The following is a 13,827-nucleotide window of genomic DNA, read 5'->3' as shown; positions in this document are numbered from 1 at the left end:
TTTTTTTCCTGGGTTGCTATTCTGGAATGACATAAGTCAGGAATGGCCTGGGGAGATGAGAGGTCCACAGAGACAGTTGTAATTTGAAAGAATGAGGCCAAAAAAAGATGATGCAAAGAATCCTAATCACACTTGTTGGAGTCCCTACCCCAACCCTCCTAAATATAGTTCTAATTTTGGACTTCCCAGATGAGCCAATATGAAAAACAAATACCAACTAGGAAAACATATTAGCAAAATACACGATTAAGTGTTAATAACCTTAATAATCCAAATGCTCTGATTTCAAATCATTAAGGATAAAATGAATAATACAGTAGAAAAAAAGGAAAGGACCATGAACAGGCAATTCACAAAAGATTAAATGCAAATGGCAAAATCTGTTTTTCATCACTACTCAATAAAATGAAATTTATATGTGGCCTCTACATTGTTCTTTTTATTTCCAAATTTTCTACAATGAGAAAATCTGACTTCAATAGCAGAGGAAAACCCTTACAGATTTTAAAATATAAAATTAAAGAATGTTAGCCTGGCATCAGATGGCATAATGAATGGGTGGGTAGGCATAAAGAGAAGGCCATGGCCAATATGTGCCTGGGAATAAGAGAGCATCTTTGGACAGATGTAAACAGCATCTCAAAGACAATAGAGGTGGACTGCAGGAGTAGCCAACTCATATAGAGGGTGAAGTTGAGTCAGTGACTCCATTGCTTTCCTCCTGAGATGACAGTGATATCCTAAAAAAGACAGAATGGTATGCAGGAGAAGCTGACTTAGAAGTAGGGAAGGGAGTATACTGATTCAGTTAAAATAAAAACCATATAAATTTTGAACCACAGAATTGTAGGAAAAGAAGAGACCTCAGAGTCACCTAATATGACTCTCATTTTATGATGAGGATCCTGAATCCAAAGCAAGATAAGTGACTTACTTTCAGGTTACATACCTATGGGCATATTTAGGCATTAAAAATTAGGCCCTCTCCCCACTGTACTCTCTTCTTTTTTTTTCTTTTCAGTTTTTACCTTTTGATCCCCTTCACCCATTTCTCCCACCTCCTAACCCCCACCTCTGGCAACCACCAATCTCTATATCTATAACCTTGTCTTTTTGTGTTTGTTTGTTTAGGTTCTGGATATAAGAGAGATATTTTTCTGTCTTTTTGCACTTAGCATAATGTCCATGAGGTCCATCAATGCTATCACAAATGGCAAGATTTCATTCTTTTGTGGCTGAATAATATTGCATTGTATATATATGTATACACAATTTCTTTATCCATTCATCTGCCAACGGACACTTAGTTTGTTTCTATATCCTCACTATTCTGAATAATGCTGCAATGAACATAGGGGTACATATACCTTTTCAAGTCAGTGTTTTCATTTTCTTAGGATAAATACCCAGAACTGGAATTGCTGGTTTATATTGTAGTTCTATTCTTAATTTTTTGAGGAACTTCCACACTGTTTTCCATAGTGGCTACAGCAATTTACATACCCATCAATAATGCACAAGAATTCCCTTATTCTCTTTCTTTTCATTTCTTATCTTTTTGATGATAGCCATCGTAAAGGGTATGAGATGATATCTCATCATGGCTTTGATTTGCCTTTCCCAGATGAGTAATGATGTTGGGCATTACTTCATGCACCTAATAACCATCTGCATGTCTCCTTTGGAGAAAAATGTCTATTCAGGTATTCTGCCCATTTTTTAATCTGATTTTTTATTTTATTTTTTTGCTATTGAGTTGTATGAGTTCTTTATATATATTGGATATTAGTCCCTTGTCATATACATAATTTGAAATACTTTCTCCACTCAATAAATTGTGTTTTTTATTTTGTTGATGGCTGCCTTTGCTATGCAGAAGCTTTCAGTATCATGTAGTCCTACTTATTTTTGCTTTTGTTGAGTTTGGTGTCAGATTAAAAATATCATTACCAAGATCTACATCAAGAAGCTTCTGCCTATGTTTTCTACCAGGAGTTTTATGGTTTCAGATCTAATGTTCAAATTTTTAATCTATTTTGAGCTAATTTTTGTGTATTTGTAAGATAGTGGTCCAGTTTCATTCTTTTGCATGCAGCTGTCCAGTTTTCCTAACAACGGTTATTGAAGAGACTGTCCTCCCCCAGTGTATATACTTGGCTCCTTCGTTGTAAATTAATTGATCACATATGCATAGGTATATTTCTAGGCTCTCTATTCTGTTCCATTGGCCTATGTGTCTGTTTTTCCACCAATATCATACTGTTTTAATTACTGGAGCATTGTAATGTAGTTTGAAATAAAAACGCATGATACCTCTTGCTTTGTTCTTTCTCAAGACTGCTTTGGCTATTCTGGTTTTGTTATGTTTCTATACAAATTTTAGGATTATTTGTTATATTTCTTTGAAAAATGCCATTGGAATTTTGTTACGGATTGCACTGAATTTGTAGGTTGGGGTAGTATCGACATGTTAAGAATATTGATTCTCCCAATCAATGAGCACAGAATATCTTTTCATTCGTTTGTTTCTTCTTCAATCTTTCATTAATGTCTTATAATTTTCAATATAACAAGTCTTTCACCTCCTCAGTTAAATTTATTCCTAGGTATTTTATTCTTTTTGACACAATTATTAATGGGATAATTTTCTTAATTTCTCTTTCCAATAGTTTGTTATTAGTGTATAGAAATATAACAGATTTTGTGTATTGATTTTGTATCCTGCAACTTTAATGAATTTGTTTATTAGTTCTAACAGTTTTTTGATGGAGTCTTTAAGGTTTTTTATATATAATATGTTATCTATCTGCAGATAGTGACAGCTTTACTTCTTCCTTTCTAATTTGGATGCTTTCTTTTTTCCCTAATTGTTCTGGCTAGGAGTTCCAATATTACGTATAATGAAAGCAGCGAAGGTATGCATCCTTGTCTTGTTCTTGATCTTAAAGGAAAGTTTCAGCTTTTCCCGTTCGGTATAATATTAGCTGTGGACTTGTCACATATGGCCTTTATTATGTTGAGGTACATTCCCTCTCTACCCACTTTGTTGAGAATTTTTATCATAAATGGGTGTTGAATTCTGCCAAATACTTTTTCTGCATCTATTGAGATGATCATATCAATTTTTATCCTTCATTTTGTTAATGTGGTGTATCACATTGTGGATGTTGAGCCATCCTTGCATTCCTGGAATAAATCCCACTTGACAGTGGCATGTGATCCTTTTAATGTATTGTTGAATTCAGTTTGCTAACATTTGTTGAGAGTTTTTACATCTAAGTTTATCAGGAATATTATATGGCCTTTAATTTTCTTGTGGTGTCCTTGTCTCCTTTTGGTATCAGGGTAATGTTTACATTGCAAAATGAGTTTGGAAGAGTTCTTTCCTTTTCTATTTTTTGGAAGAATTTGAGGATTGGTGTTAATTCTAAATGTTTGGTAGAATTCAACAGAGAAGGTGTCTGGTCCTGGACTTCTGTTTTGGGAAAGGTTTTTGATTACTGATTCAACCTCCTTACTAGTAATTGGTGTATTCCAGTTTTCTATTTCATTATGATTCAGTCTTGTATGTTTCATTATGATTCAGATTGTACGTTTCTAGGAATTTATCCATTACTTGTAGGTTCTCCAATATTTTGGCATATAGTTGTTCACAGTAATGTCTTATAATCCTTTGTATTCCTATGGTATCAATTGTAATGTCTCCTCTTTCATTTCTGACTTTTATTTATTTGAGTCCTCTCTTTTTCTTTTCTTGGTGAGTCTACCTAAAGTCTTGTCAAATATCTTTACCTTTTCAACGAACCAGCTCTTAGTTTCACCAATCTTCTCTAATGTCTTTTTAATCACTTTTTAGTCTAATCTTTGTTATTTCCCTCCTTTTACTAACTTTGGACTTCATTTGTTCTTCTATTTCTATTCCTTGAGGTCTGAAATTACATTGTTTGAGACTTCTCTTATTTCTTGAAGCATACATCATAATGAACTTCCCTCTTAGAATTGTTTTTGCTATATCCCATAAATTTTGATATATTATTTTCATTTGTCTCTATGTATTTTTTTTAATTTCTTTTTTAAAATTTCTCCTTTGATTTCTTCATTGGCTCACTAGTCATTCAGTAGCATGTTGTTCAGCCTCTACATATTTGTGATTTTTGAGTTTCCATCTTGTAATTGATTGCTAGTTTCCTACCATTTTGATTGGAAAAATATGTTTGGAATTATTTTGATCCTCTTAAATTTATTAAGATTTGTTTTGTTGCTTAACACATGATCTACCCTGAAAAGTTTCATATGCACTTGAGGAGAATTGTTTTCTGTTGCTTTTGGATGAAACGTTCTGCATATATCTGTAAAGCCCATCTGTTCTAATGTGTTACTTAATGCTAGTATTTCCCTATTGATTTTCTGTCTGGATGATCTATCTGTTGATGTAAGTAGGGTATTAAAATTCCATACTGTCTTGCTGTCCACTTCTTCCTTTAGGTCTGTTAACATTTGCTTTATATATTTAGGTGCATCTGTGTCAGGTGCATAAATATTTACAAATGTTATATCCTCTTGATGGACTGACCAATTTATCATTATGTAAGTCCATCTTTGTCTCTTTAAAGTTTGTTTTAAAGTCTGTTTTGTTTGATGTAAGTACAATTACTACAGCTTTATTTTGGTTCCCGTTTTCATAAAATATCTTTTTCTATTCCTTCATTTCCAATCTGTGTGTGTCCTTACATCTAACGCAAGTCTCGTATAGGCAGCATGTAGACAGGGGTCTTGTTTCTGTTTACTTGTTTGCTTGTTTGGTTTTGTTGTTACTGTTGTTGTTTATCAATTCAGCCACTCTATGCCTTTTATTTGGAGAATTTAGTCCATTTACATTTAAAGTACTTATTGATAAGTATTACTTATTGCCATTTTGTTCACTGTTTATTGTCTATTTTTGTAGCTCCTCCTCGTTCCTTTCATCTCCTCTTAGTGTCTTCCTTTGTTGACTGGTGACGTTCTTTAGAGGTATGTTTATATTCCTTTCTCTTCATCTTTTATGTATTTACTATAGGTTTTGCTTTGTGGTTACCATGAAGCTTACATATAACATGAAGCTTACATCTAACAACTTGTATCTATAGCAGTCTATTTTAAGTTGATGACAACTTAAGTTGATCCTATTCTAAAACTCAACATTTTTACTCTCCCCCACTCCATTTTCTTTTTTTTTTTGGGGGGGGGGAAGGGTTGACCATTTTTCTCCTTTTTTTCTTTTTTAAATTTAAATTTTAGTTAACATACAGTACAATATTCATTTCAGGAGTCAAATTCAGTGATTCATCACTTCCATACAATACCCAGTGCTCATCACAACAAGTGCCCTCATTAGTACCCATCACCCATCTTGCCCATTTCCCACCCACCTCCCCTCTGTCAATCCATAGTTTGTTCTCTGTCATAAAGAGTCTCTTGTGGTTTCTCTCTTTTCTCTTTTTTCATTTTATGTTTTTGATATCACATTTAACATCTTTTTATCTTGAGTGTCATTTCAATCATAGTTATTTTTACTATATTTGTCTTTTAACCTTCATAAAAGCTAGTGCTTTATGATACAGGCATATTTAGGAGTAAAAACTAGCACCCCTCACAGCTGTACTCTTTTCAACCACATGAACCCATCTCTCCTATTTCATCCATGCTACACGTTCAAGAAAACTATTCTTGTACTCCATGCACTCCATTTTTTCTCTTTCATAATTGAGAAATTTATACCCCATGTAATGTGCAATTAATAAGAATCAGCAATAATTAATCTCCATCTGTCACGTGAACAATTGTTACTATTGACCTCATGTGCACACACAAAAATTAGTGAGGACAGTACGACTTATACATTTGTGCATATATACACATTAATGCAAGAATATCTGTTCCAGGGTCTTAGTTAAGAATGAGAGTTTTGGGGCGCCTGGGTGGCTCAGTCGGTTAAGCGGCCGACTTCAGCTCAGGTCATGATCTCGCGGTCCGTGAGTTCGAGCCCCACGTCAGGCTCTGTGCTGACAGCTCAGAGCCTGGAGCCTGTTTCCGATTCTGTGTCTCCCTCTCTCTGACCCTCCCCCGTTCATGCTCTGTCTCTCTCTGTCTCAAAAATAAATAAACGTTAAAAAAAATTAAAAAAAAAAGAATGAGAGTTTTTACAATGTGACATGAAAAAAATTAAGTACTTAAGAAAGAAATTTGTAGTGATCCCTTAGTATTTAGCAACATTACTTAACTGGTTAGCTACCTTAATAGGCAGATCTAAATATCTTTCTACATAGCTTATGATGTATTTTAAATATGAAATAAACATTTTAAACCTCACTTGATATAGCTGTTTTGTAATATGTGCTGTGGTTAACTATTCTAATATGTTGGACAGTAAAACTAAATGTAACAGTTCCAACATTTCTCATGGGAGAGATTTAGGGCAGACATGTGTTCTTCATCAGAGTTTCCAGCAGAAATCTTAGAAATCAAGAGGAAAAATAGACCTTATTATACCAAAGAGTGTTGCAAACCATAATAGAAAACAACAGTCTTAAAGTTGTTTTTTGTTTTGTTTTGTTTTGACAGCCCTGAAACAAAAAAAAACCCTGACACAGTAGAGATGAAGGTGTATACCTTAATGAAAAGTCTAAAAACGCCACAATAACTGAGAATCCATAAATCAGAATGAAGGTAGAATCTCTTTTAAAATAAATTTTACCTTACTTCCTGAACTCCTTCAGCTGAATGGGTGAATTCTGTAATCATGGTTTTATACACTATCACCTACTGTAATGAGCTAAAGTTTTCATTCAAGTGTGGGTAACGTGAAGATTGCTGATGAGCTTTTAGGATCACTCTTCCAGTTACTATAGCAACAGCCTTGTCATTGCCAAACCAGGAGGGATGCTGAAGGTCTAAGGAACCACTTCTCAAGGGAACGAGTTTTGAAAATTTGAAAACTATTTTTCAATTGGAATAGTGCCCTTAGGAGCAGTAATCTGCAGAAATGCATAGTCTGAAATGTGATTAATTACTGAGGTAAACCCGTGAGATGAGGAAAAAAGTGCAGAGGTGATAGAGTAAAGGAAGCGTAAGAGGAGAACTTCTTGTTGACTCCTCATCTTTTACAATTTTCTGTTTGGAAGGACTTCATATTTTATTACGAAGACTAACTTTCTACAAGGCTGGGAAAAGCACTTGGCCAACTATGAAAAATGCTTTGTTTGAAAGATATATCTCCACTAACATCCTAAAATGTCTCTGCCTGTGGTAACAGAGATGAAAGTTTTTATAATAAAGTGGCAGACACGAATAGCAATAATAATTTTATATGGTCTGTATTTACCTGAGCTTTTCAAAAGAGGAAAGCTGTCATAAATCATTGCAACGAGATTTTCACTGTTGGTTGTAGAATGTGGCTTTGTTTCACTATGGTTAAGGACACAAAAATGATTTCCATTTGGAAAGTAGATCTGAAAGTACCATGAGGTATCTTCCACAACCCACAGAAAAACAAATTCTTGGGGCACCAGCCTGGCTCAATCGGTTGAGCGTCTGACTTCCGGCTCAGGTCATGATTTTGCGGTTCATGGGTTCGCACCCCACATCGTGCTCTCTCCTGTCTGGCGCAGGGCCCGCCCGCTTCAGATCCACTGTCTCCCTCTCTCTCTGCCCCTCCCCTGCTCATGCTCGCTCTCTCTCTCTCTCTCAAAAATAAAGAAAACATTTTAAAAAAAGGAAAAACAAATTCTTAACTGCTTCCTCATTTGAAGTTGATGAAGAAACTCTCCTTTATTAGGTTTCCTCTGGGGGATGCAAGGGAACCCAGTTGAAAGCTCACTAGATTATGTTTACCTACTCCGTGTCCTTAAGAAGAGTGCTTTCCAGTTTTTCGGGTATGGAGTTTGGTGAGTTCTTTATAGATTTTGGATACTAGCCCTTTATCCGATACGTCATTTGCAAGTATCTTTTCCCATTCCGTCAGTTGCCTTTTAGTTTTGTTGATTGTTTCCTTTGCAGTGCAGAAGGTTTTTATCTTGATGAGGTCCCAGTAGTTCATTTTTGCTTTTAATTCCCTTGCCTTTGGAGATGTGTCAAGTAAGAAATTGCTGTGGCTGAGGTCAGAGAGGTTTTTTCCTGCCCTCTCCTCTAGGGTTCTGATGGTTTCCTGTCTCACACTCAGGTCCTTTATCCACTTGGGGTTTTGGGTGTCAAAACTATATGCAAGTTTTGTTTTTTCTTTGTTTTCTGATTCCAGAGCCTTCTGAACAACACACCTGATTAGGAGCACTGATTTGCTCCTCATAGCTTGTATGTGTGCCAAGCTGTTTCATCTCAGTTCACAGGTCAGGTAGGGAGGCATTGAAGTGGTCAAAGCTCCTAGGAGTGGTTGCTTCTGATGAAAAAGTTCTGTCCACTTACCTGGGTACACTATGCAAACATACTCGTTGTCTATGTGCGTCACAATGGGAATATGGTTGGGAAGCACTGCCCTACGTGACACCTAGATGTTATACAAATAACAACAGCAGTGGGAGAAAGCTACTTATTTACAGTGCGTATGGATTGGAAATTAACTCACACGTATAGCATCCTTTTATTTTTAGTAAATTCACTGAGTGGTCAATAGGGCACTTATGTTTATTATCAAGGTTCAAAGACGGATGATATGCCGACTAAGACACACTGCTAGGAAATGACAGAGCTGGGACTTCTGAATCAAGGATTTCTACAGCTTAGCTCTACGCTTTATCTGATACACCCCATTGTATGATGACATTCCAAGTTGACACAGATCTTTAAAATTAGAATTTTGACTTCATTCTCTGAAGAAAGTTCAAATGGTTTTCCTTTGTTTTCTCTTGTGACTGCTATGCAAACACTAGCGTATTTGGAAACTGATATTCTCTTTGAACTCAGCGAGACTCAGAAAGCACACTAACTGACATTTTCAAGCCATACCAATTTTCTTTTTACAGATTCTACTCCTGACACTCAGAGAGCCAGTCCTGGTTATTTTGTGTGAGTAGAAAAGAGAGTTTTTGCCCACCACCCTCCCTAAAACATAGCTATCAAAAGGAAAATAGTATGCTGCCATTGACCATGCTTAAGTTTTGGTTTGTTTTGCCAACTACAATTTCTCATTGTCCTTTCCATAAAAGGGGAGAAGAGGGAGAAATGAAAGAAATTGCCAAAAGCAAATTACATGTTCAACATATAAAACACATGAACTTCAAACAGGGCAGTTATTATCAAGAGATATTATTGAAAGATAAAGAATTTAAGTTTGCTACTCCTATTTTTGAAAGCTAGACGGCCAATAGAGTTCAATGACTAGAAATAACATCTTCATTTCTTCATAGCAATGCAGAAACAAAGAGGATACATGCACAAAAATAGGAAGGTAGGATGAAACATCTATCAGCAGCTGTTATAGACAGAGTAAAAAGCACAGGCAAATATCTACATTATTAACCAAATATTAATTCAGCGTTCATAAAATAACATGATGGAATGATTGAGCATGCATGGCATACAACGGTACGTGTAAGCAAGCATGAGTTACAAGATATAATAAATGCAATGGTTATGGAAGTGAGCCTGTGGCAGACTTAGAATCTCTTGTTTAAAGGCCTGGGCTCCAGATCTAGCACACCTGGGACCAAATCCTGATCCTTTCACTTTTGGGTGATGATCCCCTACTTGAGTTTTCAGTACAGAAAAAGTATTGTTTTCTTGATTCTCTCAACATTGAGATTAGTAAAATTACAATATAAAATGTGGAATTCTACTGATTAATTGCCTGCTTTCAATAATACTTTTAAACCAAATGTAACCAACCCCAAAACGTGCACAAGGCATAAAAGAAATTCCACCACCCAGTAACAAGTGAGCCAAGACTATAAACTGGAATAACATAAACGCAACACTGTCTGCAAGTTCATGGTAAACGCCAGGTCAACCTAGATCCACAACAGGCCAAGCGTGTGGAAGGCAATCTGGAAGGCAATTCTGTTCTTTCAGTATATACTGGAACATCCCACCTTCTTCTACAAGATTGAGTCACGGCTACTCCAACACCTTCCTAGTGCTTTTTGTCCTGAGATATAAAGAGTCTCGTCAGTAGCTACCTGGTAACATAAACACTACACTTCTCAGGACATCTGACTAGCCAACATACTTAATAAGGGGCAGATCTATGGCCAAGGAAAAGTCTATCGTCATAAATAAAGCCTTTTGGTGTCCACAGAGGTTGATCAACACATACGTATTCCACTGGTAAGTTCACTTATGCCAAATTTAAATAGTGCATCTTATCCACCCTGTTTAAACTTTACATGCAAAGTTAATCTGGGTAGGAATGTGTACTTTGTATTGCAAAATAATGTCTCTAAATTGTTTAAATATACTGAAACTCTCACAAATTCTTATTTTGAAGTTTCATTTGCTAAACCTACTCATTTCCTTGATACAAGCATGAATGTACAGAAGTGTTTTTAAATGCGAAATCACATTTAAAAGCAAGAAAATGCAATATCCTAAGCAATCATAAATAGAGAAACTAATAAAGAGTGAAATGCTGGGTCAATAAACACCTTGAACAAATATTAAATGAATACTCTTACAGCATGATTTCAATTCCCAAAATAATATAGTAACATACTAACGTTACAGAAAAGCCATCCAAATAACCTCAGCTAAAACAAACCATCTTTGTTGTCTGTTTCTGAAATTGTGCGTTTTAAGAATAATTTCCAACTAAATTCTCCTAGCTTTGAAATTTACTCTGAATCAAACTACTATTCAAGGCACTATATAAACCATATTAAACTTTTCTAAGTCAATCTTCATTTATAGCCCAACAAACACACGTAATCACATACAGTGCTATAACTTAATGAAACGTGAGCGAATTCCACAAGTTTTCCTTAAGCACGTTTTTCAGTTGGCAGATAGGTTCTATGCGAAGCAAGAAAATGTTTTATTTTTGTGGAAGCTTCACTGGGTTTCCGTCTTGTCAGGGTTTTGTTTGCCATAACCAAACACAGAAAAGGTCGGCAGGTATGCACACGTGCCTAGAGCACCAAGGTCAACAACTACACAGGCTCTTGCTGAGCCATCTGGAAAATTCTGTCAGGGAGGCACAACAGGCAACAGGAGGAAAAGTTGGAAAATACATACTGTGCCTCCGCGGAGCCTTCCTGAATGGAGAGGTCTACACACACCTATACGCACACATTCATGAATGCATGGAAACTCGGTAGGTTTTTAAAGGATTTAAGTTTTGCATGTAAGCTTCAACAATTTCTCACTCTTAAACAGACCTGGGCTCAATCCATACCAATGGAAATAAACTTTGTACAAAAAAACCCACAAAAACAAAAAAAACCCATAAATGATATGGAGTTTGATAAGAAACACAGAAATGAATGTCTCCATGAGTTACATCGTAGTAAAATGGTTACATTTTGTGATATTTAACTATATATTTTCCCCAAATCAGCCACTAATAGTATGTTTTAGATATTATTTGAGATATTACCAATTAATTCAGATTCAAAACGAAAGATGAGAAGTCAAAAGTATGAAACTACTCTTGAAAATTGCTATTTTCAATCCTATGACATTGGGTAGCATCTTAGGGCAGGTTTGTGCATCGGTGTGTGTTTTTTTAAAGCTTGAAATGACTATTTCAAAGAAAATATGTCAACAGAAACCTTTTTGAATAGGCTTCCCTGCATTTTATTTTTTCTTAAAGATATTATACCCCGTGAGAATTTTGCTATTTTAACAAGGCTCTAAAAACAGGAGCTGTGGCAGGCAACTAGAAGGCCATTTCATTACAACTGGTGGAGAGGGGGGAACACTGCAATGAAAACCTAGTCCTAAAGGCTGGCTAGCGTTCATCAGGCCTCATAAAATTCCAGACAACTCCAATGAACATGGTTACATCCTCTTCCTAAAATGCCTTTATTTTTAAACCCTTTTCTGTGTCAGTGATTTTTATGTCCTGTATTTTTTATTAAACACTCACCTGTGATTTTTTGCAGCAAAGGTGACAATTCAGACTCTTCACAGAAGACCTGAGCCAATGCTTTCTTCACTTTTTCTTCGGCTTCCCCCAGGTCTTTGTCCACTGTAAACTCTCCACCAACAGAGTAAATATATATCAGGAGGATCAACAATTCTTCAGGGCTGTAATCATTGTTGGTCCTTTGGTTCAAAGGCTTCATCATGGGCAGCAGCTGATTTAACACAACAGACATGGTTGACTCCCCAATGCTCTGGAATAAAAGGTGGTAATATGAAAATACATCATTCTTATACAAAGATGTAATTTATGCATCGCATCAGTCCAAAGATATCTTGCAAACAAGTTTGTGATGTTCACTGACTATGTTGCCTTTTATTTGTTTGCTTCTTGTCCTGGAGAGAAAGCTGCAAGAGATTTGGCATTAGATTGATTGTTTGGAATGATCTAGTTTATAACACTGTACTAGTCAAGTTGCAGAACCTTTTATATTATCTCACATATTGCTTAAACAAATAAGAACCCATTAGTTTTATAAGTGTAAGTACTTCAGATACTAGAATTTTAAATTTAAAAATGTATTTTTAAAGCAATGATTAAAAACAAAAACATGTCAGCATCTATATATGTAAACACATGCTGACATTCAGAGGAATTGCCTTAAATTTTACAGCATATTCTTCTTAATATTCTCTATGTTTGGCAAATAGCAGTCAGAATAGATTTTTTAGGGGCATCTGGGTGGCTCAGTTGGTTGGGCGTCTGACTTCAGCTCAGGTCATGATCTCATCATTTGTGAGTTCAAGCCCTACATCGAGCCCTGTGCTGACAGCTCAGACAGAGCCTGGAGCCTGCTTCGGATTCTGTGTCTCCCTCTCTCTCTAATCCTCCCCCACTCTCACTCTGTCTCTGTATCTCTCTCTCTCAAAAATAAATAATAAACATTAAAAAAAATTTTTTTAGAGAATAGATTTTTTAATTCCAAAATCAAAGTTTGTTTTTATTTTCATGTAGTCTTTAAATTTTTAACATTTTGATTCCTAATAGTTAACATACAGTGTTATATTAGTTTCAGTGTACAATACAGTGATTCAACAATTCTATACATTAGTCAGTGCTCATCATGATTAAAGTGTACTCTTAATCCCTTTTACCTATTTCACCCATCCCTCCACCCACCTCCCCTCTGGTAACCCTCAGTTTGTTCTCTATAGTTAAGAGTCTGGTTTTTTGGTTTCTTTCTTTGTTTTATTTCTTAAGTTCCACACATAAGTGAAATCATATGGCATCTGTCTTTCTCCGACTGACTTATTTTGCTTAGCGTTATAGTCTCTTGCTCTATCCATGTCAATGCAAATGTTAAGATTTCATTCTTTTTTATGGCTGAGTAATATTCCACTGTGTATATATACCACATTTTCTTTATCCACTCATCTATCAGTGGACACTTGGCTTGCTTCCATAATTTCGCTATTGTAAATAATGCTGCAATAAACATAGGGGTGCATATATGCTTCCAAATTAATATTTTTTATTCTTTGGGTAAATACCCACTAGTGCAATTACTGGATCATAGGATTTTTTTATAACAATGAAAAGTCATTTTCTGCTAAATCTGGTGAATAGAATAAGGGATCAAACTGGGCAATGTCACTTAAGGTTCAAGGTATCTTTGGGTGGATCTGAAGATAATTTATCTTAAAACTTAAATTTTTTTTTCCTTTTAGCTCTTCCACTAATTTCACGAGTGATATTTAGCAGAGAATTTCAAAATTCCTTGC

The 13,827-nt window shown here is 35.6% G+C and overlaps 1 protein-coding gene across 3 annotated transcripts in view; it reads right to left on the bottom strand.

Moving 5' to 3' along the window:
• Positions 1-13,827, bottom strand: part of SCFD2 (sec1 family domain containing 2) — a 405,099-nt gene that overhangs the window by 222,915 nt on the left and 168,357 nt on the right. For all 3 annotated transcript variants that reach the window (XM_058722604.1, XM_058722603.1, XM_058722602.1), the window contains exon 5: positions 12,050-12,299. In XM_058722604.1, the coding sequence (XP_058578587.1) occupies positions 12,050-12,299 (250 nt within the window). The remainder of the gene's footprint in view (positions 1-12,049; positions 12,300-13,827) is intronic.

The sequence above is a fragment of the Neofelis nebulosa genome, chromosome 3 (genome assembly GCF_028018385.1).
Source record: "Neofelis nebulosa isolate mNeoNeb1 chromosome 3, mNeoNeb1.pri, whole genome shotgun sequence".
Classification (NCBI taxonomy): Eukaryota; Metazoa; Chordata; class Mammalia; order Carnivora; family Felidae; genus Neofelis; species Neofelis nebulosa.
The sequence above is the reverse complement of the archived record's forward strand: the minus strand, read 5'-3'. Positions and strand labels throughout refer to the sequence as shown.